Raw genomic sequence first — 25791 nt, forward strand, 5'->3', positions numbered from 1 at the left:
CAGGCGCGCGGGGCGAGCACGCGGCGGGTGCATGCGCCGGCGCGGAGGGCCGGGCAGGGAGCGCCATGGCGGCGGCAGCGTGTGGCGGGGAGGCGGTGGTAGCGGCGCGGGCCCTTTGCGCTTTCTCTCCCCGCGATCGTCGTTTCTTCGCCATCTCCGGTTCGGATGGGCGTTTGCGGGTGTGGGAGACGACGAACAGCCGCTTGCAGCAGGAGTACGTGCCCTCCGCCCACCTCAGCGCTGCCTGTACTTGCCTGGCCTGGGCCCCGCCGGGGGGACGCCCGCCCCCCAGCAAGGTACGGGCGGTGCGTGAGGGAAGGGAGGGAGCGGGGACGCGGCGGGGAAGGCGGAGGGGGTGGGATGGGGATGGCGGCACCCCGAGCAGCCTCGACGCGTGGCCGCGGCCCGCTCGGCTTCACCCCGCCCTCCCGGCGCCATGTGGCGGGGGTCGGCGTGGCCGGGCAGGCCGGGGAGCGGAGACGCGGCGTCTCGGTGGGGGACAGAAGGGTCCCGCGGGGCGGACCGGAGCGCCGCAGGGTTCGGCCACGGCCCCCACCCCTCCCCGCGGTGCCTGGGGCATGTCCACGCCTGACGTCCCCCGGGGTGGGGGTGCGGGGGGGGGGGGAACCTGCTCCCCTCGGGGGAGCGTCGCAGGGTTGCTCTTCGCAAGGCAAATTTCACGTGTTGGCGGGGGAAGCAGCACTGGAGTTTTTAAATTTTTTTTTTGAACAAAAAAAGGGGCTGTCAGCAGAAGCACTGACTGTGTAAAATCGTTTTGTCTTTCGTATAACCTGCATGGAAGAAGCCTTCCTTGAAGGAGCAAGGTATGTTACTTCATGGCACATCTCGCCTTGTTCGAAAAGGTGACGCTACAGAGCAGGTCGGCTGCTGGGCATCCACTTAGCTTATGTACAGTTCACATTCCAGTAAAGGCAGTATCTCTCCACACTTAATACCCTTGGAAGTATTTCTGTGCAAGCTGCTATGCTGTCCATGACACGTCTTCCCGAGCTCAGGAGTCCTGCAAGAAGGTATTCAGTAACTTTATGCAGAGCACACATCAGGGGGTTTGGATGTTCGCCACCTTGATTTTGTTTTATTTAACTTCACCTCAGGTGAGCACTCGACCTGAAAATATCTGGAGTATATACAGTAAGGTACCTTTTCATCCTCTTTACGTTGAAGTAATCCTGTTCTCTTTAGCTAGAGCATTCCATTTCCTGAGGAAAAAATTTATCCCTTGGATAAAGTATGTGAAATCCACTCCTTTCATCATAAGTAGTAGGGAGGGCTTTTTAAAATGTGTTTTGGTATATCAACAATTTAGTTTATTTGAAATACTGTAAGAGGTATTTCAAATGCTTGACACGCAGATTACCAATCCAAAGGAAGGCGCTATTGCCTCATTTTTCTCAGTTGAGCAGCTTAGTCCCTGAACTTTGAAAACTCCCAGAACATTTGAAGAATGCGGCAGAAAGGGTTAGTTTTAGATTGGTCGTAACCTGTTCATTTGTCACGTAAGGATACATGCGTTAATTGCAGGGTTGTGTAGGTTTTTCTTCACTCTTAAATAAACAGAAATTGGCATGTGAAAATGAGGTTAATCTGTCCTGCGTGAAATAAAACTTAAGCTAACATAGTGCGCTGCTGTGGTGCTGTAAGTCAAGCACAGGAGGTTTTTGAGTGGCTTTTAAAAACTAACTTTTCTAGAGACCCACCCCTAAAACCCACAGATGCTCCAATTTAACCTGGTTTAGGGTTGTATGGAAAACGGACTTAATCAGACAACATTTGGCTACCTCTCAGTGCTTTCTAATTATTCCAGTAGTTTGAATGCTGTCCACTGCTTTAAAGTTGGTACGTTTTCAAGTGGAGCTGGAAAACATACTGTTTCTTGGAATAATTATGCCATAAACCTTTATAATTCATTGGTTTGTCCTTAGACTGAACTGAAGAACTAAAGCTGTGATGGTTCTGCCAAATATATTATCTTGAATGTGGTTTTTCTGACATTATTTAGTCTTTTTTTTCTTTTTTTATTTTGGGAGAGTTGACATCTCTCTAGGTAGTACTACTGTCTGGTGCCACGAGATATCTATAAATGGTTTTGGCCAAGTTACACCTAAACTAAGTATGTTTTGGACTGCTGCCATGTTAATGAAGGCCATGTATTACAGGGGAGTATTAGAAATTAAGTTTTGAACTGCAGGCCCTGGAATTGCTGATGCAGTGGTGGCTTATTGAGATGTTCCCTGCACACGTGCTTTTGTAGTGTCAGTGCTTCCTGCTTGTGGTGTTCACCATCTCCTGCTCCATGAAGTGGTACCTTGTGTAAGAGTAGGTGGACCACCAACTTTCAAAATACCTTCTTCCACTTTCTTCCTAATAAGCTGCAACTGCTCTGTCATCTTCAGCTCTCAAAACTCTTTAGGCTTCCCCCCATTTCGGTGTTTTAAGTGCTTTACTTCACATGTGAGCAGCAGAGATCGGATTTCTGTTTTTAAAAAAAATTCTCAGTGGCTGACCTACTCAAGTAAGAACATCATGGAAAAAGATGTACCCTGTTCTTTTACAAATAACTCGTTTTAACCATCTCTACTAATTGAAACACTGTGCTTTGTCAGGCAAAGTTGAAGGATTTCTAAGTAAGCTTGAGTTTCCATAAATCTGAAAAAAAAATAATCATAAGGAAACAGATACTTTATATAGTTCAGCTCTCCTATCCTGTCCTGTCCTATCCATGAAAACACGGTGCTCTTATATTTAAGACCCTGATCCACAGTTGAATCCCACGTGGATCTCTACTGCAGTTGGCAATCTGTCTATGTACTAGTCTAATGCACGGTAGAGAGGTTTGATTGATTTTTTTTTTTTTAATTTGTTAACTTGTTTTTTAGTTCTTGGATTGTTTTTTCAAATCATCTCCAACATTAATAGGTGTCTGGATTTTCCACTGGCATTTCTTTCATGCAAAAATTTCTGACAAAATGCCCCACTAATAATGCTGATAAAGGGTGGTCAGTAAAGAAATACATGTGAAAAAATAATTGGAAGAACCTTCACTGCTTCTAGCTTTCTTCTTGACACTGGAAATAACAGTGGACCTCAGTGGAAATTCTGGTGTACCTTTGGGTTGTTCCAAGGGAAGCTGGACATAACTAACTGAAATGGATGGTGAACAGATTTTTAGTTAAAAGATTTATGCAAGGGAAGAGAATAAAATCTGTTCTTATTTGTGGTTTTGCTTTGCAGTGGGAGTGTGTGGGGTAATTAGTAAAACTACATAAAGAGATCGAAAAGTACCGGAAAACACATAAACTGTACTTGCATCTCCACTGGCTGTGTGGCCCTTGTCTTTGCATGTCAGACAGCAGTTTCAAGATGGCTTAGTTGGCATTGCTGCCAAAAATTTAACTATTCGAGTCTTTTCTCATATATTGTCTTAAAACCTGGTTGATTTACTTGGTTGTGCTTTGCAACTGTGATGGTTTCTCAGCACCTATGTTTTCATAATATTTTATAAACACACTTCTTTCCCAGGAAAGATGAAGCCTAAACAAATGGTTGCAAAAAACCCAACGTGATCTCTTTTCTCAAGAGACTGCTTTTGATGTAAAAGTATCTGTGTAGCATTTTGGTATTTATTGGCCTAAAACAAAAGAGTTTTCCTTGCAGAAAGTGGTGTCTGTGTTAAATACAGAGGAAAAGAAAGTCCTGCTTCGAAGAACCAAAGTATTCATCCTGCACTGTTAAACTTTTAAATCTTAGTTGTGGTGAAAACTCCCAAATCCTGATTGTCATTATATCTCTGGGCCTGAGTAAAAATTATTTACGTTCACTGTGTGATGTCTGTTGTATGACAGATTAGCTACACCACATGGAGCTTGCACAGAGCTGATTGCTCACATTTTATCAGTCTCCTTCGGCTTCTTCTGGCTGCTCATCAGTGCAAATATATCTGTTGTATAGAGGAAGCATTAGCTTGTATGTATTTTTTTTTTTTAAATTGGAGAGAATGCTTTACTGTGACATAACAAATGTAAGGAGACCTACTAAAGTCCAATTTAAAAACTAATCAGTAGCATTAGGGATAATTTTTTTTCTTCTGAAGTCCTTGAACAGTTTTTTCTTTTGTGTGTGTGTGTGATTAGTTATGTGGGATTAACCCAGTGAGAATAAATGTAGTGGCTTCTTCTGCCGCCTTTGTTTTATTTTAACATGCTCAAGAGCCAGTTTTATTCCTTCTCCCCTTCCCAGTGATGTGCTGCATTCACCCGTGTTTGGTTAGGAGAGATGAAGGGAAATCTCTCCTTGAAGTGGTTGGTAGCACGTGCAAAGCAAGAGGGTGAAGACTTAAGAATTGCCTGATCATAGGAGAACCTCTGGTACCGACACCAGGACTTGGGCAGAGCACTTAGCTTCAAGTCCTGGTTGCTTCCCTCTGCCCAGTGGGGTAGCACTTTCTTTCTAAGAGGCATTGTGAACACTTGGTATTTGCAAGACTCTTCTGAATAGCTTTTGAGAAAAAACAAACTGATCATTCTTGATCATGCATTTCCATTTTGTGGATGAAGTGTTCTGATCATGTTAATCTTTACCTCTGCCTCTGGGACATGAACTCTGTGAAAAACTTAAATGTGGTTTTTTTCCCTCGTGGTTGTGGTCGCTAGGCTAGCAAAATGGCCTCCACCAAATGTTTCCAAGTGACTCATAGCAACTTCATTACCTTGTACATGGAGGTACAAGATGAGTTTCTAGGTTGCTGTGCACTTCAGTGTCTTCATTTTGTGTCTTAGGCTGACGGGGTCTCAAACTTACAGAAGTTTTTTTCCCCTTCTGCTTTAACACTGAGAGTAGCTGGTCAGACTAATTAATTTCACGTTTTCTCTTTTTTGATTTTTCCAGGATGGCCCCCAGAGGAAAAAACGGAAGTCTGACGCTACAGAAGTGGACAAGCAGTTAGATATCCTGGCTATTGGTACAGCAGTTGGTAGCATTTTGTTGTACAGCACAGTAAAAGGAGAACTACAGAGCAAGCTAGTAAGTAAGATATTCTTCATCACATGCTACCAAATACTGATGGTTTCAGTCAGTTTATGCTGTTCTTTTTGCTGCTCAAAAATGGAATAAACTAACCTAATTATTCAGATCTTTTTTCTTTTCTTACTAGCCGCGTATATGAATAGAGGTGCAGTAATTCAGGTGCTTGGGAATCTTCAGGTGGTGCTTTTTCTATTATTGGCAGTATGTACACGTTGAGAAATCTTGGTTTCAAAGTTAATGCAATATCTTAACATTGTGCATGAATTTGTTATTTTGCATTAAAAATAACACTAATGATGAAATGCCAGATGGGAGAGTTAAGTCCTCTGTGGGAGTCTTGCACCCTCAGTTCCTGCACAGTATTGTGGGAGAGGAGGGCAGGATTGAAGTACTCATAGCCTCTTGGGAAGGTGTCACGTTGATGGACTCGTCAGTACAGATGTAAATTTACCTCCCTTGTGGAAGCTTTTGAGCCCTCTCACCACATGATCTTTCTCGAATGAGATTCACTGATTTTCAGAGTTTGCCCTTCTCATTGATAACTTCCCTGTTACTCCTAAGTACCTTGATTTTAGTCTTGGGTTATGTAACAAGCAAAATAAATCTGTATGAATGACTCTATACAATACTTGGAGATACTTGGGCATACTTTTGCTTCTAAACTCTTAGTTGTGTGTAGGTGATCAATGTACATGAATTAAGAGAAAGCAATGACTTCTTAAAATGATGATACATGCAAGTGACACTAGCTAACAAATATCAACTCTGTTTTATGGAAAAGCTGTATTTATGCCTGAAAACTATGAACAAAATAAAAGAGTTTCAGGTTAAAATTGACGGTTTCAGTCTGTTTGAAAACACTGGCTGCCCTTCTGTAGGAGCAGGATAGCAGATGTTATTTGGCGAGTACTGTTTTTTTTTACAGATAGGTTGAATTAAAAGATTATTCCAGGTAGAATAAGAGCCATCACTTTTAGCTGTTCTTAATGAACAGAATGTCTTGCTGTGATGTATTTTGTCTTGCTCAAAGCTGATTTGCAGTGACACTTTTGGGAGCAGTCTGAGCTGGCTGGTGCCAATTTGAGTAGTGAAATTTTATGAACTTCAGGAAATATTTTCATAAATGATTAAATTGTATATTTGAGCTGCAGAGATTTTGGTTGTTAAGAGAGGTGAATGATAGCCCTTTGTAGGGTCTTCTGATCTGATGATAGCTTACCCTTGAATGCTGAGTACAAAGGGAAGGATGCTTATCTCTGAATGTACTTAAGCAAGCAAGTACTTAGATATCAGCAAGACATCTGTGCTAAGCTTTCCTTTGAGCAGATTTCATACTGTTAGACACCCGTGTTTGGCTGTGTGTAGAAAAATAGTGGGCAGGACAATTTTTTTGTTAACTCTGAAGCGCTAGAACAAGAATGAATTCAAATACTTGTGCGTACATATCAAAATATGAAATATCTTTAACTTACATAACTGTATATGTATGTTGGTCTTTAAAACCACACTCAGTTGCCAGTGATTTGAATTCAGTTCTCGAAAGAGCAGCTTGTTCACATTGTTGGTGTGGGGAAGACTCCGTAGTCAAGACTTCTTCATTTATTAATGAGTTGACCCTCTTTTACCTTTCGTAGGATGGTGGTCATGACAGTAGAGTAAACTGTGTGAGATGGCATCAGGACAACTGCTGCTTGTATAGCTGTTCAGAGGACAAACACATTGTGGAATGGAATGCACAGACCTGCAAAGTAAAATGGTAAGTGATGCCAGTTTTCAGTCAAATTTGTTCACATTTGCGTTTGTGTATTTCCTCCTTCACAGATTTTAGTGAGGGCCTGTTGGAAATGCTGCACTCTGCTATCCAGGCTTCATGCCCACTGTACAAAATTGACAGGTGGCCATTATTTTTCTGAGATTGGAAGTGGTTTTGTTAAGGGATAGAAGAGTAACTCTCATAGTTGGGTTTCTTCCTCTGTGTATTGGAAAGACTAGATGAAATGAGTAACTGCGCTGAGAGGGATTTGGGTCCCTCCATGCTAACTTTTAGTGGGACGTGGGCTTCCAGTCACTTTCATGATGCTGAAAAAAAATCTAAATTCTAGAAAATATCCTGGGAAATATGAGGGAGCAGATGCTGGAACACCTCATCCCAGTTAAACTGGTTACGTGCACCCGGCTTTGCTCAAAGGGCCTTGCTATGATGATACCAAACTTGGTTTCGCTCACTACTGATGTGCAGTGGGGACAGTTCCACTTGGCTGTCTGAGCAGGCTGCTACTGTTTAAAGTACTGTTTAGCAAAATAGAGCTTAGTGCAGAGTAACTAGATGTCTGGTGTAGGCATTTAGTTTCTTTTGTAATGAAGTCAAACTGTTTTTAAACCTAAGAAGAAACCAAGATTTGTATTAATGATCCTGGTTATCTTACTTCAGTAAAAGCCTAGTGAGTGATGGCACCTTGACCCTTCTCTTATGCTGTTGGTTTTTTTTTTTTTGTAACATTTCCCGCTGTTGTGTTATTCTTACTGCAGCTCTACTGGTTTTGTTAAAGATGGTGTGGGGGCTGCAGACAGCCCATTGTCAGTAGCCTCTTCGATGTCCCTAGAAAGTAGATGCATCCTTAGGTTGTATTAAGTTGAGACCCTGACATAAAGTAGCAGAAGATGGCTGTAAAATCTCCCTCCAGCCTTCTCTTCTTAGGATTGAACACACCCAGTTCCCTCACCTTTTCCTCTTACATTACATGCTCTAGTCGCTAAGCCTTCTTGGTGGCCCTCCACTGGATTTACTCCACTGTGTCAGTGACTTTCTTGTACTTTCCCAAACTGGATGTAGTGCTCAGATGGACTTTCAAAAGTATTGCACAGAGGAGAGGAATCACTTTCCTTGACCTCCTTACCACACTCTAGCTAATACAAACCAGTATGCAGTTGACCTTATTGCTGCACGGACTCACTGCTAACTCTTGTTCAACTTGACTATGAGGACTGCAAGCTCCTTTTCTGCAAAGCTGTTTTCTAGCCATTTGCCCCCAGCCTGTACTGGAATTTTTCCATCCTCTGTGCAGGACTTTGTTTTCTTTTGAGCTTTGAGATTCTGACGGCCTGTTTCTCAAGCCTGCTGAGATGCCCCTGAGTAGCAGCCCTGCCCTCCAGCATATCAGCTACTCTCCCTAATTCGGTATTGAATGTGAACTTGTTATGTGTGCGTTCTATCCTGTGTTGAGGTCATTAATGAAGACTTCGGCAATTACTGAGGATGTTAAACAGTATTGAGAGCTCCTTAGGGAGTGACACCAGTAACTGGCCACCAGCTGGACTTCATACCAGTGATCACAACTGTTTGAGCTGAGTGATCCAGCCAGTTCTTATCCCTCCTTAGAGTCCATCCATTCAGTCTATATATCTCCAGTTTGTCTGCAAGGATACTATGTGAGACATTGTCAAAAGCATTGCTAAAGTCAAGTTAAATGGCATACACGGCTCTCCTCTCATCCACCAAGACAGTCGTCTCATTAAGAAGGCAATCAGGTTGGTTAGGCATGGTTTGCCATTTGTAAATCTATGCTGGCTGTTCCCAGTCACTTTTTTGACCTTTATGTGCATGGAAACAGCTTCCAGGTGGATTTGTTGTATAACCTTCCCTGTTGTTTCGTGGCTTTTCCTTCTTGTGGGTACGTTTTGTCTCCTTTTTTCTTTTCAAGTCATCAGAAATTTCTCCTGAGCTACATGGCCACTCAAAATGGTAGTGTGGTCTTGCAGTAACACTGGCCTCAGCACTTCTGGATGCATCCCGTTCAGTCTTAAGGAGTTGCATGTGTTGGATTTGCTGCTGTGATCCCTAATTTGATCTCCCTTTACTATGGGGAGTGCTTTGCTCCCTCCAACTCTGGCACTGGGTTTGGGAACATGGGAGGCCTGAGGGACTTTGCTCTTCAGTGCTTTGGCTTTTTCTATGTACTGAATGTGTCCCTACACCATTCAGCAGCAGGCCCACGCTTTCCTCAGTCATGTCTTACTGTTGCTGATGTGTTGTATGTAGATGTCCTTTTGTTGGCCTTCATATTCCCTGCTGGTTTGAACACCAGCTGAGCTTTGGCTAATTCTGTCTCTGCATGCCTGGACAATATTTTTATATTCCTCTGTGTAACCTGTTCCCACTTTCACCTCCTCTATACTTCTTTTTTTGTGTTTTTGAGTTGAGTCAGGAGTTACCCACTTGGCCAAGTCAGCTTTCTGCAATACCTGGTGATTTTCTGCTCATTGGAATACCTGGTGATTTTCTGCTCATTGGAATGGACCATTCTTTTGCTTTGAGCTCTTGGAAGAGAAACCAGCTTTCCTGGGCCCCTTCGCCCTTCAGGGCACCCTCCAGTGGGATCCTGTCAATCAGTCCTCTGAATAAGTTGCAGTCTGCTCTTCTGAAGTCCAGGGTTGTCATTCTGCTGTTTATCTCGCTTGTTTTTCCTAAGGTCTTTAAATCCATTGTCCTGTGGTTGCTCTAGCTGGAGGTTGTCATCAACCATCACATTCCTCATCAGTTCTTCCTTTTTTTGAGTAGCTGACCCAGTAAAGCACCTTTCGTAATCTGGTTGTAAATCACTTGCATCAAGGAAAGGTCCTCAGCACTTGCCAGCCATCTCTGGGTCTACTTGTGCCCTCCGGTGCTGCCCTTCCAGCAGTTGCTGGGGTGGTTAAAGCCTCTTAGAAGAACCAGGGCATAAGATTATGAAGATTTATCTATTTCTTTTTAATCAGACAATCTGTAGCAGATGCCCACCACATGATCCTTGTTGGTCTCTACCTGTAAGTTCTCTACTGGCCCTTCGCCTGTTTCACAGGAAAGCTCCATGCATTCATGCTACCCTTTTGTGTGGAGAAACCTCTCTCCTTTTTGCCTTCCTGGCACGTCCTTGCTGATGTGCCTTCCTAAAGGTCCATTTATTGCAGCACTCCTGTCTTGCAAGCTATCCACTGTCTCTCTGTGATCCCAGTGAGATCAAAGCTCTGCAGCTGCCCACAGATATCTAATTCACCCCATTTGTGCGTGTGTGTTCAGGTACAGGCACTTGAGATGGGTCCCATGCTGCTTTCTTGGGAAATGTGAGAATTCTTCCTGTCATGCTTCATCTTGGGTATTTCCCTCTGCCCCTGTCCCATACTGCTGCTTTTTTGGGGGCTGTGGTTATAAAAGGTAATCAGAGGCCTTGTATTCTTTAATTTTGAAGATGGCAACAAGAAAATCATTCCTGGAGTGTATACATTAAAAGTACACCAGCAATATAATATCATGCTTTTTACCTGAATTTTTTCTCTGGTGATACTATGAGTCATACCTAAGGTAAATGACATTAGAAAGAGTAGAAGAAAACAACTCTCTAAAATTTTACCTGAATTGATGAGACTAGAAGGAACAAATTATCCACAATAATTGCTCATGCCCAATGTATATATGAGATTGCCTGCATTCTTTAACACTTGTCAGGACCTGGAAATGAACCCTAACGTATCCCACAGAGATTTCAGGATGGTTGCTCCTGGGGTAGAGAAGTGCTCAACTTCTTTTGATTTGCAGGCTTCTAGACATTTTCCTATAGAAGTACGGACTGCTAGATAAGGAATTGAAACCACGTGGGTTTAGGCTTGACTTTCTTAATTACCGTAGAAGTAGTCCATAGAACCGCTTGAGAAGGTCTGTGCAGCACACATTGAAACCTCTGGCAGAGGGACAAGCTGTTGGGGAAGAGAGAGTTTCTGAAGAGGCAAGGCAAGGTGTTGGAGAGAGGTAGTCTAAAACATTCTGGATGACTTCTTGTTTCTCTGGTTGTAGCTTTTTCATGTCTTAAATACTCTGAACACTCAGAGGCATTCTGTACATCTCCTTCTGCAGTTTCTTGTTTCATGATACCTGTTTAAAACTCTTTCCTGTAAAATTATATAAAGAGTATCCAAAATAAAAACTAATGGATTTTTGCTGTGCTTTATATTCTGCAGTCTTGTTTAGTGCATTTAAAAATGCCTTTTTGGGTTTAAACTATTAAATACTTTGAAATTCTTAGTCCTGACTTTCTCTTTGGAAGAGAAAACAAAATCTTGTCGTACTCTCTGTAAGGTGTCATGTTGTTTGTCAAGTTTGTCGGCAGTAAAACTTTCAGCTTCTATGAAATCTAATAAAAAGTGATAACAGTAAATGAGCTCTGTTGTGGAAGACAGGAGAGGTGCCGCTTGGGCACGTGGAAGTTATTTGGAAGTACTTCCAGAGCAGCTGTTTACAATCAGAATGTGATGGGTTGCAGGGTACTTCCTATCTGTAAAGGGTTTGTGTTAATGCTTTCCTTGCACTTTTGTCCTGTGAGAAACATGTAGTACTCAGACTCCTTCAAAGCAGATGCAAGCTTTTCATGACAGGATTTTTTTTTTTTTATAAAATAGTGCTTTGAACCATAGATCTTTAAGGTGAAATTTATTATTGTCAGTGTCATTGACAGACTTGGGAGGAGGGCCAGGAACTGAATGGGCCTTGAAACTCTGAATTGTTGTGTTGAGAAGACCTTTTTGAATGGGTTAGTGTAAGCTTTTTGGATTATGGTGCAAAGGAAAGTCTTGGTATGGCTTCTCTTACCCTATTTTGAGTAGTAGAGAACTTTGAGAGAGGAATTCAGAACAGAATAGTTACGTTTTTGAGTTGCTGTATTTCTGTGTAAACTAATTTGAAGGAGAGGAGCAGAAACAGAATAGCTTTGACCTCATCTTTGACTACTTAAATTATTATTTTTTTAATAATCTTTGCTTTAAATTTTCCAGTGTGGCTGATGTGGATTTTGAGATTATGCTAAATAATATTGTTTTTTCTATTTATTCATCTTTCTCCCTTTGTACAAAAACCCTCCATCCAAATTCTAGCAAGTGGAAAGGTGACAATAGCAGTGTCACCTCTCTATGCATCAGTCCAGATGGGAAAATGCTGCTGTCAGCCGGTAGAACTATAAAACTGTGGGACCTGGAGACCAAAGAAGTCTATAAAGTAAGTAACTTTGTAAAACGAGATGCAAAAAAATATCTTTCTTGATTGGTGACATTATGTATCTAGTATTTCCTGATAGGACATCTGAAAATTTCATTGGGTGTGAGGAGACAATTGGCAGTTTTGGGATTGCTGGAAGCTGTTGCTGTGATGATACCCTCAACTGTGGTTTCAACTTTCTGAGAGTTGAATGAGGACATTAAATTCCTTGGCTGTGTCTGAGCATGCTACCAGCACCCTTTCTCAAGCCTGTAGCAGAAAGATGGATGCTGTTCTTTTTCACTGGGTCCCTTACCCTTCTAGCAGGAGAACTCAGTTCACCGCAGTATTAGTTAACTGCCGGCATGGGTTTTTGCATGAACTCCCTGACTTTTATCATGAGTCCCTCCTTAAAGCCTTCAGGCTTCTTTGCTAAACTTGATGTAACTGGTGTCATTACCAGTTTTGCTGTTGAAACAGTTGGAAGGCATAGGAGCAAAACCCTCGTTGTTCCCTGAGCAGGGCTCAGGCATGAGCAAATTACCATGTTTTGGCTCTTCTGTAAATGCAGTCATGTGCTCTTGCCTGCTAGCAGATAGGACACAGCTAGCCTCTGAATCTCCTGGTACTTGCTGTCAGGTAAGTGTGTATACGTGTGCCATTACTGTGGACTTGCTGGTGCATGGCAACTACTGTGTATATCTGCATCCTATGATGAGCAAAACTACTATTTACAAAAGTAGATTGAAGAACCAATTTTTTTTTTTGGAGGCGGGGCGGGGGGTTGAATAGCCTTAGTGTGTCAGCAGATCTGTGCATTCATCTTACAGTTGAGAATGAAACTATGAATCTAGTTTCATTGTAAAAGTTGAAGTGTAAAATTGTGTGTGTCGGGGAAACCAAAAATGTGCTTTCCGACAGTAACAGCAGTACAGGTGGATGTGGTTTCTTTTGCATGGACTTGGTCCCAGTGAATTTGCCTTTGATTCCCCATTTAACTTGTAAAATTCCAATAAATATCTGGAGGGTCAGAAAAAGTTTCCTTGAAATACAGAAATGCAGGGAAGCTGATCACTAGTAAAAAAATCACTGAAATGTCCTTGTTGACTTAGTAACACTTGAATCTTTCTTAATGTTCTTTGTTAACTAATGTTTTAATTTTTGCCATATGACCGCTTATGGCAACCATTGAAAGATTCTTTTTTTTTTTTTTTTCTTTCAGCATTTCACAGGCCATGCTACATCAGTGTCATCATTAATGTTTACCACAGTGAAACCTATGAATGAAAATAAGCCCTTTGATGGAATTACAGGGCTTTATTTCTTGTCTGGAGCTATACATGACCGATTACTGAGTGTATGGTATGTAAGCTTTTCATAGTTTGTAACTTCGATTATGATCAGTATTGAGGATAGACTCAACAAGTATGTTCTGAACTCTGTGGTTAAACACAAGGTTAAGCAAAAGGGGCTCTGGAGAAATGCAGTGATGATCTCTTAAGTGGTGCTTTCAACTCGCTGATTGTTGAATGAAGATGAGAATTTCCTTGGCTGTGTCTGAGCATGCTTCCAGTTGCCATTTGACTCATTAATGTATGCCAAGAACATACTGTGTAATAGGCTTCTTTGTACTTACTGTAAGGTTTACACTAAGTTTTCTTGCTGAGTTGGGAGTTACTTTGCTCTTGAAATTCAGAACACTTTCTAAGCTGAAAGCTGAAATTAGAGCATGAGTATTTTTGGGTGGGGCAGATACTACCACAGTCGCTGACGATTTATAGGCTTTATAATGCTTTTCAGGTGCAGAGGGTGCTGTTTGTGCTATAGTAAATAGCGTGTACTGTTTGTGTCTTCCAGGCAGATCAGATCAGATAGGAAAGAAAAGAATGCTGTGATGTCTTTCACAGTAACAGATGAACCAACTTTTATTGACCTGACAGTATCAGAAGTCAAAGAAGAGGTAGGACCAATAGTTTGTAACCAAATATGTTCAACAATTTTCAATTGTCACATCAGTTTCCTTTTAAAAGTGTAAAGAAAGAAGCGTGGTTTGTATTTGGCTTCTGTTATGCAGAGATGAGATCTGAATGCCAATTCACGGGTGTAAGGATATTTATTATAGGTGCATTTATAAAGCTGATAGTTTGAAATCTCATTTTCAAAGCCACTTAGTGCAAATTCAGTATTTTCTTCAGAAAATTTGCTTGTGATGGCGGAAATGTCAGTTGTTTCCTATTTAGAACAAGTTAGTAATCAAAATTGTTTTTACAACTTGGCATCAAAACCCACAAAATTCTTTCTAAAAATGCAGTTTGGATATGGTCCTGTTTTTTCTGATCTCAAGTGGCTTTGGCAGCGTAACTGCTTTTTGAATTAACTAGCCTTTAATGAGTTAAAGTAGTGTTGTGTATTCCCCAAGTCTCTCAATTTCAGCAAGTACAAGTCTTTCAAAATAGTTGTCTTATGAAAAATGTCTGCATGTGAAACGTATTCACAAACTGTTTCAGTAATTATTTAAAACTATTTTCTCCTGCTGCAGTTGTTAGATTCCTTTCTAAAAACAGTATTTCATGCTAAATTATCTAATGTTTCCAGTTGTGCCCTCTTACTTCATGTATTGGGGATGAGAGTATTCTGTAAAGTACGCCCGTCATCTAATTGCTCAGAGCACTCATCTCAGTTTCTTTCCTCCTAGCTTATTTACAGTGTCAGCGCCTTTGTAGACCTGTGCCTCTAGACATGTTGGGACATACGTTTGGAACATTGCTGCTTACAATCACATATGTGTGCTACTGTCCAAACTGTTCAAATTTGGATATATCAGTAGTGATACACTAAAGTACAGTTACGAGTTATCTTTTTGTCTCCTAATAGTTGTATTAAATGTTCCTGAGATGTTAGTGTCTTTGATCTTCCTTATGGATTTAGTTATATCTTTAATGTGTTTAGTTACTGAAAAAAGTCAAATTGTAACCATGCAACTGTCTCTTGATGTCCTGTACTTACGGCAGGTTTGTCCTTTGAGCTAATTAAAATCTTCTACTGTGCCTTCTTTCAGCCTGTGAAGTTAGCAGTTGTGTGCAGAGATGGACAGTTGCATTTATTTGAACATATCTTAAATGGGTAAGTTAGTATTCATCTTTAGGTTGTCTTTGGGAAAGGTCTGGGATTACCATAAGGCGAAGTTCAGTCTTGTCATGCTGTTGCCTTTAAGCTCTTGTATCTGTTCACAAACCAGGTTCCAGCTGGTTCTTTGTCTTGGGTTACTGGACACATTTTTGGAGAACTTACTTGCTGGGGGCTGTGCTGCACTTTGGTTTAAGTGTTGCTTTAGCCAAGATTTTATGTGTCTGTACTTCATCTTAGCCGTCTGTGAAAGGCGTAAACTATCTGAGTTTGCTGAGGACTTGCTAATGAAAGGTGCTTAGATGTGCAAGATACCGAAGTGTTTAAGCTAAACCTCTTGGAATTTTTTCATTCCGTTTTTTCAGTTACTGCAAAAAACCCTTAACATCAAACTGTACTATCCAGATAGCAACGCCTGGAGATGATGGGGACTCCACACCAAAACCAGTCCCTATTCTAGCAGCTGCGTTTTGCACAGACAAACAGTCTCTGCTGCTTGTGTATGGAAACACCTTACAGCCCATCATAGAGAAAGTGGTAAGTAAAACTTACTGGAGAAGTTTTGGGTTGTATAATATGGACTCCATACAGCTCTCAGTTGGAGGGATTGTTTTTTTTGTGTTTTTTTTGTTTGTTTCTTTGTTTGTTTGTCTGTTTGTTGTTTTTACTTTTTTGAAATTGTATAACAAGATAAAGCTTATTCCTTCCCCCTTTTCTGGGAGCTATGACTGTTGCCCCTGAGCTGTTTTGAAAGGTGATTTGTATTTTTCCATTCTTTCAACTAAAATACAATTTGACATCATTGCTGGCTGTTTCTTGCAATTTCAGCTGTTACTGAGTTAGGCCATTGAAACTGTTTTTAATACTGTTTCAGTTTACCTGTGTGAGTTTCTTTGGAGAGTATAGAGATCTGGTAACAAAAGGCAGATGTGCAAAGCAGCTGCTGTTCTAGAGTGAAAAAAAGTTCATTCTACTTTATACCTCTGGAATTTGTTCTCATCTTTCAGTAGTGTAATGAATCACAGGTGTGAATCTCAAATATATTAACTGGTTTTGTTCCTGTCCTTTTAGTCTTTGAACAGCACCGAATCCCACATATGTTTGATAAGGGACGTCCAGAAAGTGTTGTCACTTAAAACAGATGTTGCTGTAACAAAGGTGAGCTTTGTGTGAAATGTGATTTTGTTGCTCCTCTTGTTCTACTTCGGAACTGCTAGAATTCACTGCTCTCTTTTAAAATGAGGTCAGATTTCTGGATGGACCTGCTCTGAGCTGCAGTGGTAGCTGCAGATGTCCGTGGCACTCAGGCAGGCGTGTGTAAAGCGTGCTTCATGGCTGCTGTGTGTCCTAGTATGTTCTTGCACACAGTTACCCTCCTGTAGCTCGTAGCAAGTCCTGTTTTCAGCAGGTCTGCTTGATAGATAGGACTGGCTGATGGTTTCTTTTCTGCTTGAGATCAGTCCTTCCTCTAGAGTCTGTCAGTTTGTACAGCCTCTTTGACCCCGATGGTTTGGGGTGAAGTTGGGATGGCTTTGTTTTAGAGTCTAAATAAAATGTAATGGAGCCTTAAAAGGCATGTCCTTTTGGCTCTTTCTCGAGGTGGCCTTCACGTATTCCTGCTCACAGGGATATGGCACCTGGGAATGTGAGCTTGACACTTAGATGGCAACAGTGTCCACTGAGGCCACTTGCCACCGTTCTCTCTCATGCAGGATCCCCTGGGGGTTTAGAGGCAGGCCATGAAGTTCTTAATCAGTGTCCGTATTCAAGGCCTTGAAGATTTGAAACGCTTGCAGTATCAGTGAAGTGAGCAGGCAGTGCTATTTTTGTAACCCTCAAGTTACCTACTGGATCTGGTGCTCCATCAGCCACGCGAGGTTTTGTGCTGATTCCTCGGTCCTGGAGGTGGTGGGTAGCAGAGCTGAAATGCAGTGAGAGGCGTAGGAACTCCCTGGCATGCAGTGATGATGCCCATCTTGGTTTCGCTTTTTGCTGAATTCCAGTGAAGACGCATTTCTCTTGGCTGTCTGAGCATGCCTTGTGGGGAGAAGGTCAGTGGTTAGTGTGGTGAGCAAAGGGGGTAGTATTTTAACACCATTGCTGTTCTACAGTAAAATTCTTGAGCTGCAAAATCATTTTTTTTTTTTTTTTAACTTTTACACAGAGCATATCACTGTAGTAGATAAGATTTGTATCACTTCAGTGGGCACCCAGCAGGGCTCCCACAGGTACAGAAGTTTGAGCAGGTACTTGAAAAAAAGGCCTGCGCAGAAGCGCTGTGGTTAAGGAAGTGTTCTGGAAGTAGCAGGTAGCATGCTTGATATTCTGAAAGTGGCATACTCCCTTACATCCTCTGTGGGTCAGGGGAGCGCTTGGTTATTAAATATATTGCCTTTAAAATTCTGTCTCCTTTATGTTCATTGAAGATGGATACCGTAGCTTGTTCTGTGTAACCTAAGGTTGCTCTGTTTGTCATCGTGATCATAGTCTAATTCAGACTACTGAGTTCTGCGTCTGAGCAATCACTAGAAGAAAATCGGTGGGATTGAAGTGAATAGTTACTACCTTTTACTGTTACATTGTGCTGCTGTTGGTGATCAGTTCTTACCTTCCAGTGAAAGCTGAATTAATCTGCATGTGGTTTATGGGCCTGACTATTACTATGCGTGGTATCTATTCCTAGCAAACATCCGAATATTTGTTGTTGGATACAAACACTTAGTTTGATGAGCATTACAGAATAAGCTTGTAAGAAAAATGATTCACAAGTGATTCCAAAGAGACCATTGCTTTAGTTAATTATGAAAACTAGCTGACTGTTGCTTGAGGTTATTAATTGCTCTTAAAAATGTAGGATTTTCCTAGTATGTATGTCAAGAAAATGGGTTGTGGCAAGCTGGTTTTACCGTGTATGTAAGAGTCTTGGAATAAAATCAGTGTTTTAAATTGGAGGAAAGCTCAAGATATTAGCAATTCGTACAAATGTGGTTATCTCTGTCTACTAGGTAAAGACGCCTGTTGTGAACTTGGACACCAAAGTTCTAGTGCCTGGCATTCCGGGACATAGTACAGCTGTCAAAACTCCATCCTCGGGAAAGGAGAAAAAGAAAAACAAGAGGAAACCGGGAGAGACAGAGGTAAAGTGCTTCCTCTTTTAAACGCAGCAGTAATGGAGAAGCTAGAATCATAAATCATCGTCGTAACTTCTTTAGGTGAACTTGAACTTGCTTTGTTTGGTGTGGAGGCAAGGTTAATGATATCATCTTTTTGTATGAAAGACTTCCCCCTGCTCAAAACCTTTCCCTCACTCAAGCCCTCTGTGCCTTGCCCGTAGTTTTGCCATGTTCGTGCAGAACTTTGTCACATGCTTGTGTCTGTCTCTCTGTGCTAAGGTATATTACTGCTTTTCAGTCAAAACTTCTTTTCTCAGGCTATTCTCTGTCAGTACATTTAAAAGAATATGCAAAATTTGTGTTCTTTTCCAGCAGAATCAGAGGGAATGCTGTAGGTTAGGTACTTCGCTTTCAGCTGTTTTTGAGAAATTGCACTGAAACAACACCGCCTTTGTTTACCCTCTGCAGGAAAGCATTGAAGAGCGCCTAGAGGCACTGGATATTGATGTGAGCAAAGTAAAAACTCCAGGTGGCCTTCCACAAACAGATAGCTTTGCAGTGCTTTTGGTTCAGGGCTTGGAAAGCAACGATGCAGAAATCTTAAATGTAAGTGTTAAAAGATCATTGTATGCTGTTTGATCTATACACTGAGACTTGTGGGGAGCCTTCCTGAAAGCCGGGGAGGCTGAACAGTCAGGAACCTGTTGTTTCTCCCAGCTGCTTTTTGCCGATTTGCCGCTCAAGGCAGCGGTGTTATAAATGGCAGTAGCAGCATTACTTTCTTGTTTTTATCTACCTTCCTTTCTGAGTCAGTCTGTGAACTTTGAGGCACTTCTGTTTATGATAAGTTTTTTATGTCACAGTTCAGATGTTTTACAAGCAATGTTACTAATGCAGCTGTCTTCCCTTTAGCTTGAGTTGGAGCATAACCTGTGCTTAGTCTCCTGAGTGTACAGTTCCAAGTAGATACTGTTTGAAAAATGCATTGATGACAACAGTTTCACTTGAAAAGCTTACTGTTGCGTTTGGACTAGGGGGACATAATAGTTCTGGGGCAGGGAAATGAAACCTTAAGAATTTGATGCTGAATAGGAATTACTTGTCACATACTGGTGAAAGACATTTTTTTACAGAAGTCAAGCACAGAAAATTGCAAGGGAAATTTTAATGTGCCTGTGATGCTTCATTTCTAACATGCGGTGGGTGGGCCACAGGCAATGCTAGATTGTTTTAGATGGGTTAATCAAGTATCTTATCTTGTTAATTGTAGCTGACTTGAAAAATGGAACTCCTTTTCATAGTAAATCTTCTTTTACTTATCGTCTTCATCTTAGCATACAAAGGTAGTGGAGTAGAAAAAGAGATTTAAAGCCAGGAATTTTTGATTGTGTTCATTGCTCATACACAGGTTAAAACTGAATGATTCTCTAATCATATTTTTCCATTTTAACAGAGAGTGCTTAATACAAGAAAGGAAAATGTAATAAAGAACACAGTAGCCAGAATGCCTATACATGCTGTCATTCCACTGCTGCATGAGGTAGGAGAGACTGTGTTTCTTGTACTGTCATACAAGCCACATTTGGTTTGCGTTCTAGCTGGGGAAAACCCAGGATGTGTCTCTATTTTTACCAATGAAATTGGTTTGGTAGTTTTACAGGACAGAAGTTGTTCTTAATTTATCTCTGATATGCTCTTATCTTCTCTGGCTGAAGCTTAACCACAGGACAAAGTGCCACTGTCAAAGCTAGGAAGAGCATTAGATCATGTAATATTATCTGAAATGATTATGTGGGAAAAAGAAAGGGAAGAGGTTAAGCTAAAGCTTGTTTAGTCCAATGGCAAACAATTACCATTACGTCTTCTTTTCAACTATTAAAATAATGATCATTTGAAACACAAAAATAGCAGTGCTAGCCAGAGCAAGTTGTAGGAGCATAAATATGATAGATACTCATATGAGAGAAAGAAAAATAGAATACGTACTTACAGCAGTGAGTTTAAATAGCACTTGGAAATTGCGGGGCAATTTCTTTCCTCTTTTGAAGATAGCTCAGAAGCCCAGTTGCTATATTTAAGCTTTGCAACATCACTTAGTAATAATTTTAAAAGGGATTTGGCTTCTGAACTGCTTATTCAGTGGCATTAAATAAAATCTGGTTTTGGACAGAAATATTTTAATCGTCAGCCTTATCTAGACATTACTTTGCTTAAACTGAACATTGATTAGTTGGTTTTGTTGTGTGAGTGACGTTATAACATAAGTTAATGGTAGATTTCTCTTGTATTTTCATGCGCTGGCCACAAGTAAGATGTAATTTTTGCTTGTACTAACCTTAACTGAATTACGCAGATGGCCTGGTTTTGAAAGTTTAGACTTCCCTTTAAGCATGTGTCGTGACACCTCCTTAGACTTACGTTAATGAGGTGCAGCGTTTCTTTTCTAGGACCTTTGTCAGAGAATCTAAGTGCAAGTGTTTAACTATGTAATCGCAGTGGATGGACAGATCTTCATGTAACTGTCTTCTCCAGAGCTTGAGATTTGTTCTGTGAAATAGCATTTACCTGATACTACCTTCACTTGTTTCCCCAACTTGTCCGCCTTGTAACAGCTGCTCTACACAGAGACATACAAAATACGAATTTCCTTCTACTTATTCCTGCCAGCTTGAAGTTTCACTGGATATATTGCCTGTTAAGGTTCCAGTTTTATTGTAATAATGAAGCTCAGCTTCTGCAAGTTACCCACCTGCATATAGGATGGTAGAGCCAGCAATGTAACATTCTGGAGCCTGGCAATGGTTAATCCTAGCAAACTTCCAATGCCTGGAGATCTTTCTGCCTTGGTATTGGGGCTGTCACATGGATGTAATGTTGGATTTTTAAACTCATTATGTGTTTGATAATTATTTCTGTCAATTTTTGTCCTTTTAGCTTACGAAGAGATTGCAGGGCAACCCATACAGGTAAGAGACAATTCAACTACAGTTTAATTCACCTGAAACTTTTCTAGTCTGCGCGTTATGGTCCCTCCCTCCACCTACGTGACTGATTTCCATAGTAACTGTAATTAAACTGCAGCATCTTGAGGGAAAAATCCTCACCTGATTGTGGGTGCAAAGAGGAACTTTTATTAAGGCAGTGCTTTGTCAGGATGGCTGAAGTGAAGTTAAGAAGGGAAAAGGATGCCTGAAATAAGCATATAATCCTGAGAAAGTATCTGAATTCCCAGAATATCAACGCTGCGGACCTGATCAATATGTAAAATAAAATAAGTATCAGATATATATCTTGTTCGGTTTAATTATCAAATAGATTTTTATATATTTGTTGTTGTGTTTAGTTAATAACAAAACCAGCTCTTCCTGCCCCCGCCACCCCCCTCCCCCAAATCTTGTTATATTGGTATAAGGATAGCATTGCTGAGACTAGCTGTCCTTAGTTGTGGTGTTTGTCTGTTTTTTTTTTTTTTTCTTTAAATAAAAATTCCCTCATTGTAGGTGGAGAAAGAAGTAGCATGCTTTGCTCTTTTATTCATTGAAACCTCCCGTAAAAGATGTCAGAAACAGAGACCCCTGAATATGTCTAGTTTTAATCCCTCACTTAAATGTCTGTTCTTTTTCTAACAAATAACTTAGAGGTGTCTCATGTGGATAGCCAAACTGTTATATTTCCATCTGCATTTATCTTTTTATATAATGAAAGAGGAGCACTTTCTATAGATCTGCTTAGCGTCTAGAATGTGAAATGGGTGTTTCTCAGCCAGTATCTCTTTGATATAACTTATTTTTCTTTTCCAGTGCCTCACTAATGGTTCGATGGCTGAAGTCTGTTTTTACTCTACATGCATCCTACCTTTCCACAGTAAGTATCTTGCATTAATGCTAATGCACGTAATTAAAACTAGATTTAAATGCTTAAATACATGTATGTTCTTCCTTCAGGAATCTTCCTCCTGCTCTCCACGTATGGCAGTGCCCAAATCAATGTACAGAGGGCTATACTTCTGCCACTTTTGCCAAATTGCTGCACAGTGGCTATAAATTGTTTTTCTTAGTCATTCATGACATAATTACAGTCATCCCAAAGTCAAACCAAGATAAGTTATGTCACACCTGTGAGAGCTGGGGAACAAAATTACTGACAAAGAGTAATCTAGCCTGTGTCGCTAAATCTTATAGAACTAAATTTGCCTTGCTGTTGTAATGCTCATTTTGAGGCTGTCTTGGACGTGGCTAGATTTATAGGGTAAAGGTGTGCCAAAGTTGGCGGCAGGGTAGTAAGTAATGTAGTAGCTTCTGGGTTGAAGTCCAGCCTTGCCTTACAAGTGATGGATAAAGCACTCTTGCTCAGTTAAGAAAAAGGCATTTTGGCACTATTAGTCCTTTCTCCCATTTGTTATAGGATTGCTGTGTGTCAGAACTTGCACACGTTGCCGAGGCTGCATTCATACACTGGTATATATTCAGCTCCCATTAACACAGCTTTCCACGTAGTGCTTCGACACCCGCTTACGGCAGTGACTGTGGAAAGGAAAAGTAGTATAAGAATTGCCATGTCTTGAAATAAATGTGTTTCTAAACACAGCTAAATGTTAATTGATCAGGCTGCAGGTGGTTTCTGTGAACCCTCAGCTCTCCCTTCTGTCTAGAATAACATGAGCAAGGATTGCTTGCCCCAGATGTACAAAGGTAGTTTAAAAATAAGACGTTTGGGATGTGTTGGTCAACAGCTTCATTTTTCTTCATCCTTCTCTTCTCCCAAGTTGCCAGACCTTATTCCTCAGCTGGGAATGCTATACCAGTTAATGGAGAGCAGAGTAAAAACTTTGCAAAAGCTTTCCCGTCTGCATGGAAGACTCTTCATTCTTGTCACCCAGGTGAGTTCCAAATAAATAACATGGGATGTGTAGAAGAAGCATTGTTTGCAGACTTAACCTCCTGTCGTGATTACATCTGATGGGACCTGACATCGGGAACTTAATAGAGCTGCTGCATAGCTACGCTGATAACACTCGAATCAGTACACTTAATTGACTATCTAGTCAGTCTGTGCTCACGGGAAGTGTTCCACACTTTTTCCTGCCAAATGTGTCTACTGACCCGTAGAGTTTTAAAGGGGATTAAATAGGAGGTACTGGGCCACTTCAGAGCAGATGCCTCTAAAATTTTACTTTGTCCTTTGTACTTGCTTGGCTGTTAAGCTGCTACTATAAATGAATTAATCTGTGTTAAACTTGATGTAGACTTCATTTACCTTGTTACGAGTTTTGCTGACTTTTAAGACTGGAATATATGATTGCACCTAAGGCTAATCTGCAAATTCCTTTCAGGTTGCGGCATCAGAAACAGTTCAGGATGTAACTGAGGTTAATCAGACTGCAAAGCTGGTATATGAGGATGGTACGTGTTGTGTGCTAGGTGTAGCTCAGCTCCTGAATTCACGTGACAGCCAATACTTGATGGCTGTTCATCATGTTCCTATGCTTATCTATTAGTGTACAATCTGCAAGTAGAGAGTTTTTGTGGGAAGTGCGTGGCAGGAAGGTTGGTGGTTAATGATGCGGGCATCTTGTAGTTGGTTCTTCCTTCCTTCCTTCCTTCCTTCCCTCCCCTCCTTTTATTTCCTTTCATTCCCTCCCGCCGCTGCTTCACAAATTAAGAAATCAGTTAATTGGAAGTTCAGTATGCTGCTTAACCTAACTGGCAGTCTCAGAATTCTAGTGTTAGCTGCCCTTCTGCTGAGGTAGATACAGTCAAGGCACTGTTACGTTTGAGTCAGCAGGATGTCAAGGTAGTGGATGTCAGTGTATGTGCATGTACACTTCCAATTTGGCCTTTTTTATCTACTGCAACTTCATACTGCATAATCATAACGGAAGTTACTCATTCATGTTGAAAGTCCTAATTCATGTTGATCAACCTAATCTTCAGGTAGAATTAGTTTGGAATGGAAACAGCACAGTTTGGAGACTTAGCAGCATGTGGGGCTGGGCTTTGTTTGCACAATGACATTTTAAAGTCTGTTCTCCAGACTGAGGGATTGTTTTCTCTTTGCAGAATCCTCAGAGGAGGAAGGCTCAGATGATGAGATGATTGCAGATAAGGACTCTGATGTAAGTGGAGTTGGATCAGATCTTCTCCCGTTTGCTTTTAACAGAAATTGTGTGACTGTCAAAGGTTCAAACATTCCTGTTTATTTTTTTCCCCAGGAAAACTGGGATGAAGACGAAGAAAAAGAGGAGCAATCTGATGAACAAGACATGACTGTTGAAAAGGAAATCAATGGCGATTCTGATTTGGAACCAGAAAATGAAAGCGAAGAAGAATAACGGCACGAAAGAATAATTCTAACAATTGAAACAAGTGGGCCACCAAACTGTAATTCTGGATCATCTTGCTGAAAGATGCTGTATCTGCACATAGGGAGTGCAGACTCATGCACAGCCTGTGTGCAGAGGCACAGGTGGGGCACTGTGCATTTCCGAATCCAGAATGTTTAACCATGCCAGCCTTCTCTCGCCCTATTTCCCTGCGCTTACTTATAGAAACATTTCTTCCACCTCATGGTCGGATTATGCCTGTCATGTGGACATGCATTTGTATCTCAAGTGAAATAAATCTGCCACCGCTGTTTGTGTGGTAAACTTGGTTCAGCTTTACATTGAATTTGTTTCAAATATTCAAGGATCAAAGACAACCGGTCTATACCTTCTTTCCCTGCTTCAGTTAGCAATAGCAAGTGGGCATCCTGCTGCGTTTTTAAAAAAAAAAAAAAACCAAAACAAAACAGAAAAAAGAAAAAAAAAAGATATTTTTGTAATATTTAAATTCTCTACTGAATTTCTTTTCTCCCCCCCGCCCCATCCTCCATTGGTTTAGCCATGCCTTGGCAATATCTAAATGCCAACCTGACTTAAAAATGGCTTTTTCTTTTTTTAACAAATTTGAACTCAAGACTTTTCTATGTATAAATCAATTACTTTTCTTGTGCTTCAAAAGGACATTAGAAGTATCACTGGCTCCTAATTTTGTTTTAATGGAGGCTGTATATAAGTTTAATGCTAACCCAGAGGATAGACTGTGTTGAATTGGGTGGGGAGAGGGGAGTAGCAGGGAAATGAGAAGGTGAATGCTTGTGAATACATAGCGCACAGCTATACCTTTATTACGGATTTTTAATCTTTCAGTGGCAGAACAAGGACAGCTATTTGCTCAGCTAATGGAAGCTGAAGTGGTGCAAACACATTTTTAAGAGCAAAACAAGGTAAAGGTTTGAGCCATTCACCACTATAATGTACAATAATATATTTGTCTATAAATGGAGCTGTTGCAACTAAATACCGCCCTCTTTGTAAAGTGAATAAATATACATCTCCTTTACCAAATACCTGTCCTGTGGTGTTTATTGAGAGAGACCTTAGGTAGCTAAGGGTGGTGGTTAAGGGTGAAATGCTGTTTGTAAAAAGCAGATTTCTAGTGGAGGAGGAAGCGAACCTAAAAGGTGACA

General features: G+C 41.0%; 1 protein-coding gene and 4 non-coding genes across 6 annotated transcripts; all 5 read left to right on the forward strand.

The window, feature by feature from the left end:
- Nucleotides 1-12: 12 nt before the first annotated feature.
- Nucleotides 13-24932, forward strand: WDR43 (WD repeat domain 43). Of its 2 annotated transcripts, none has more exons than XM_087776149.1 (18): nucleotides 13-296; nucleotides 4906-5040; nucleotides 6678-6799; nucleotides 11944-12064; nucleotides 13266-13405; nucleotides 13901-14003; nucleotides 15102-15166; nucleotides 15535-15706; nucleotides 16241-16327; nucleotides 18175-18306; nucleotides 18751-18888; nucleotides 19736-19822; nucleotides 21217-21248; nucleotides 22083-22146; nucleotides 23048-23161; nucleotides 23615-23684; nucleotides 24342-24397; nucleotides 24494-24932. In XM_087776149.1, exons 1-18 carry the CDS (start codon nucleotides 66-68, stop codon nucleotides 24611-24613), a joined length of 1989 nt encoding a protein of 662 aa, XP_087632275.1. In that variant the 5' UTR covers nucleotides 13-65; the 3' UTR covers nucleotides 24614-24932. The 2 variants fall into 2 exon arrangements, with proteins under 2 accessions (XP_087632275.1, XP_087632276.1); XM_087776150.1 differs by lacking the exon at nucleotides 13-296 and adding an exon at nucleotides 865-1157.
- On the forward strand, nucleotides 7236-7313 carry LOC148053166 (small nucleolar RNA SNORD53/SNORD92). The gene has a single exon (XR_015709041.1). It is a non-coding gene; the product is annotated as a small nucleolar RNA SNORD53/SNORD92 (small nucleolar RNA).
- Nucleotides 12207-12290, forward strand: LOC148053167 (small nucleolar RNA SNORD53/SNORD92). Its single transcript, XR_015709042.1, has one exon. It is a non-coding gene; the product is annotated as a small nucleolar RNA SNORD53/SNORD92 (small nucleolar RNA).
- LOC148053168 (small nucleolar RNA SNORD53/SNORD92) lies at nucleotides 13525-13608 on the forward strand. Its single transcript, XR_015709043.1, has one exon. It is a non-coding gene; the product is annotated as a small nucleolar RNA SNORD53/SNORD92 (small nucleolar RNA).
- On the forward strand, nucleotides 17126-17204 carry LOC148053169 (small nucleolar RNA SNORD53/SNORD92). The gene has a single exon (XR_015709040.1). It is a non-coding gene; the product is annotated as a small nucleolar RNA SNORD53/SNORD92 (small nucleolar RNA).
- Nucleotides 24933-25791: the final 859 nt, after the last annotated feature.

This window comes from Nipponia nippon, unplaced genomic scaffold (assembly GCF_047370975.1).
Source record: "Nipponia nippon isolate SJK-2023a ecotype South Korea unplaced genomic scaffold, ASM4737097v1 scaffold_4, whole genome shotgun sequence".
Lineage (NCBI taxonomy): Eukaryota > Metazoa > Chordata > Aves > Pelecaniformes > Threskiornithidae > Nipponia > Nipponia nippon.

Excerpts from the sequence above, each read along its gene's own strand:
- WDR43 (XM_087776149.1), top strand. The coding sequence starts at position 66 with ATGGCGGCGGCAGCGTGTGGCGGGGAGGCGGTGGTAGCGGCGCGGGCC. Across the intron at positions 16,328-18,174 it reads CAGATGTTGCTGTAACAAAG|GTAAAGACGCCTGTTGTGAA; the intron begins GTGAGCTTTGTG and ends TCTGTCTACTAG. Across the intron at positions 24,398-24,493 it reads TTGCAGATAAGGACTCTGAT|GAAAACTGGGATGAAGACGA; the intron begins GTAAGTGGAGTT and ends TTTTTTCCCCAG.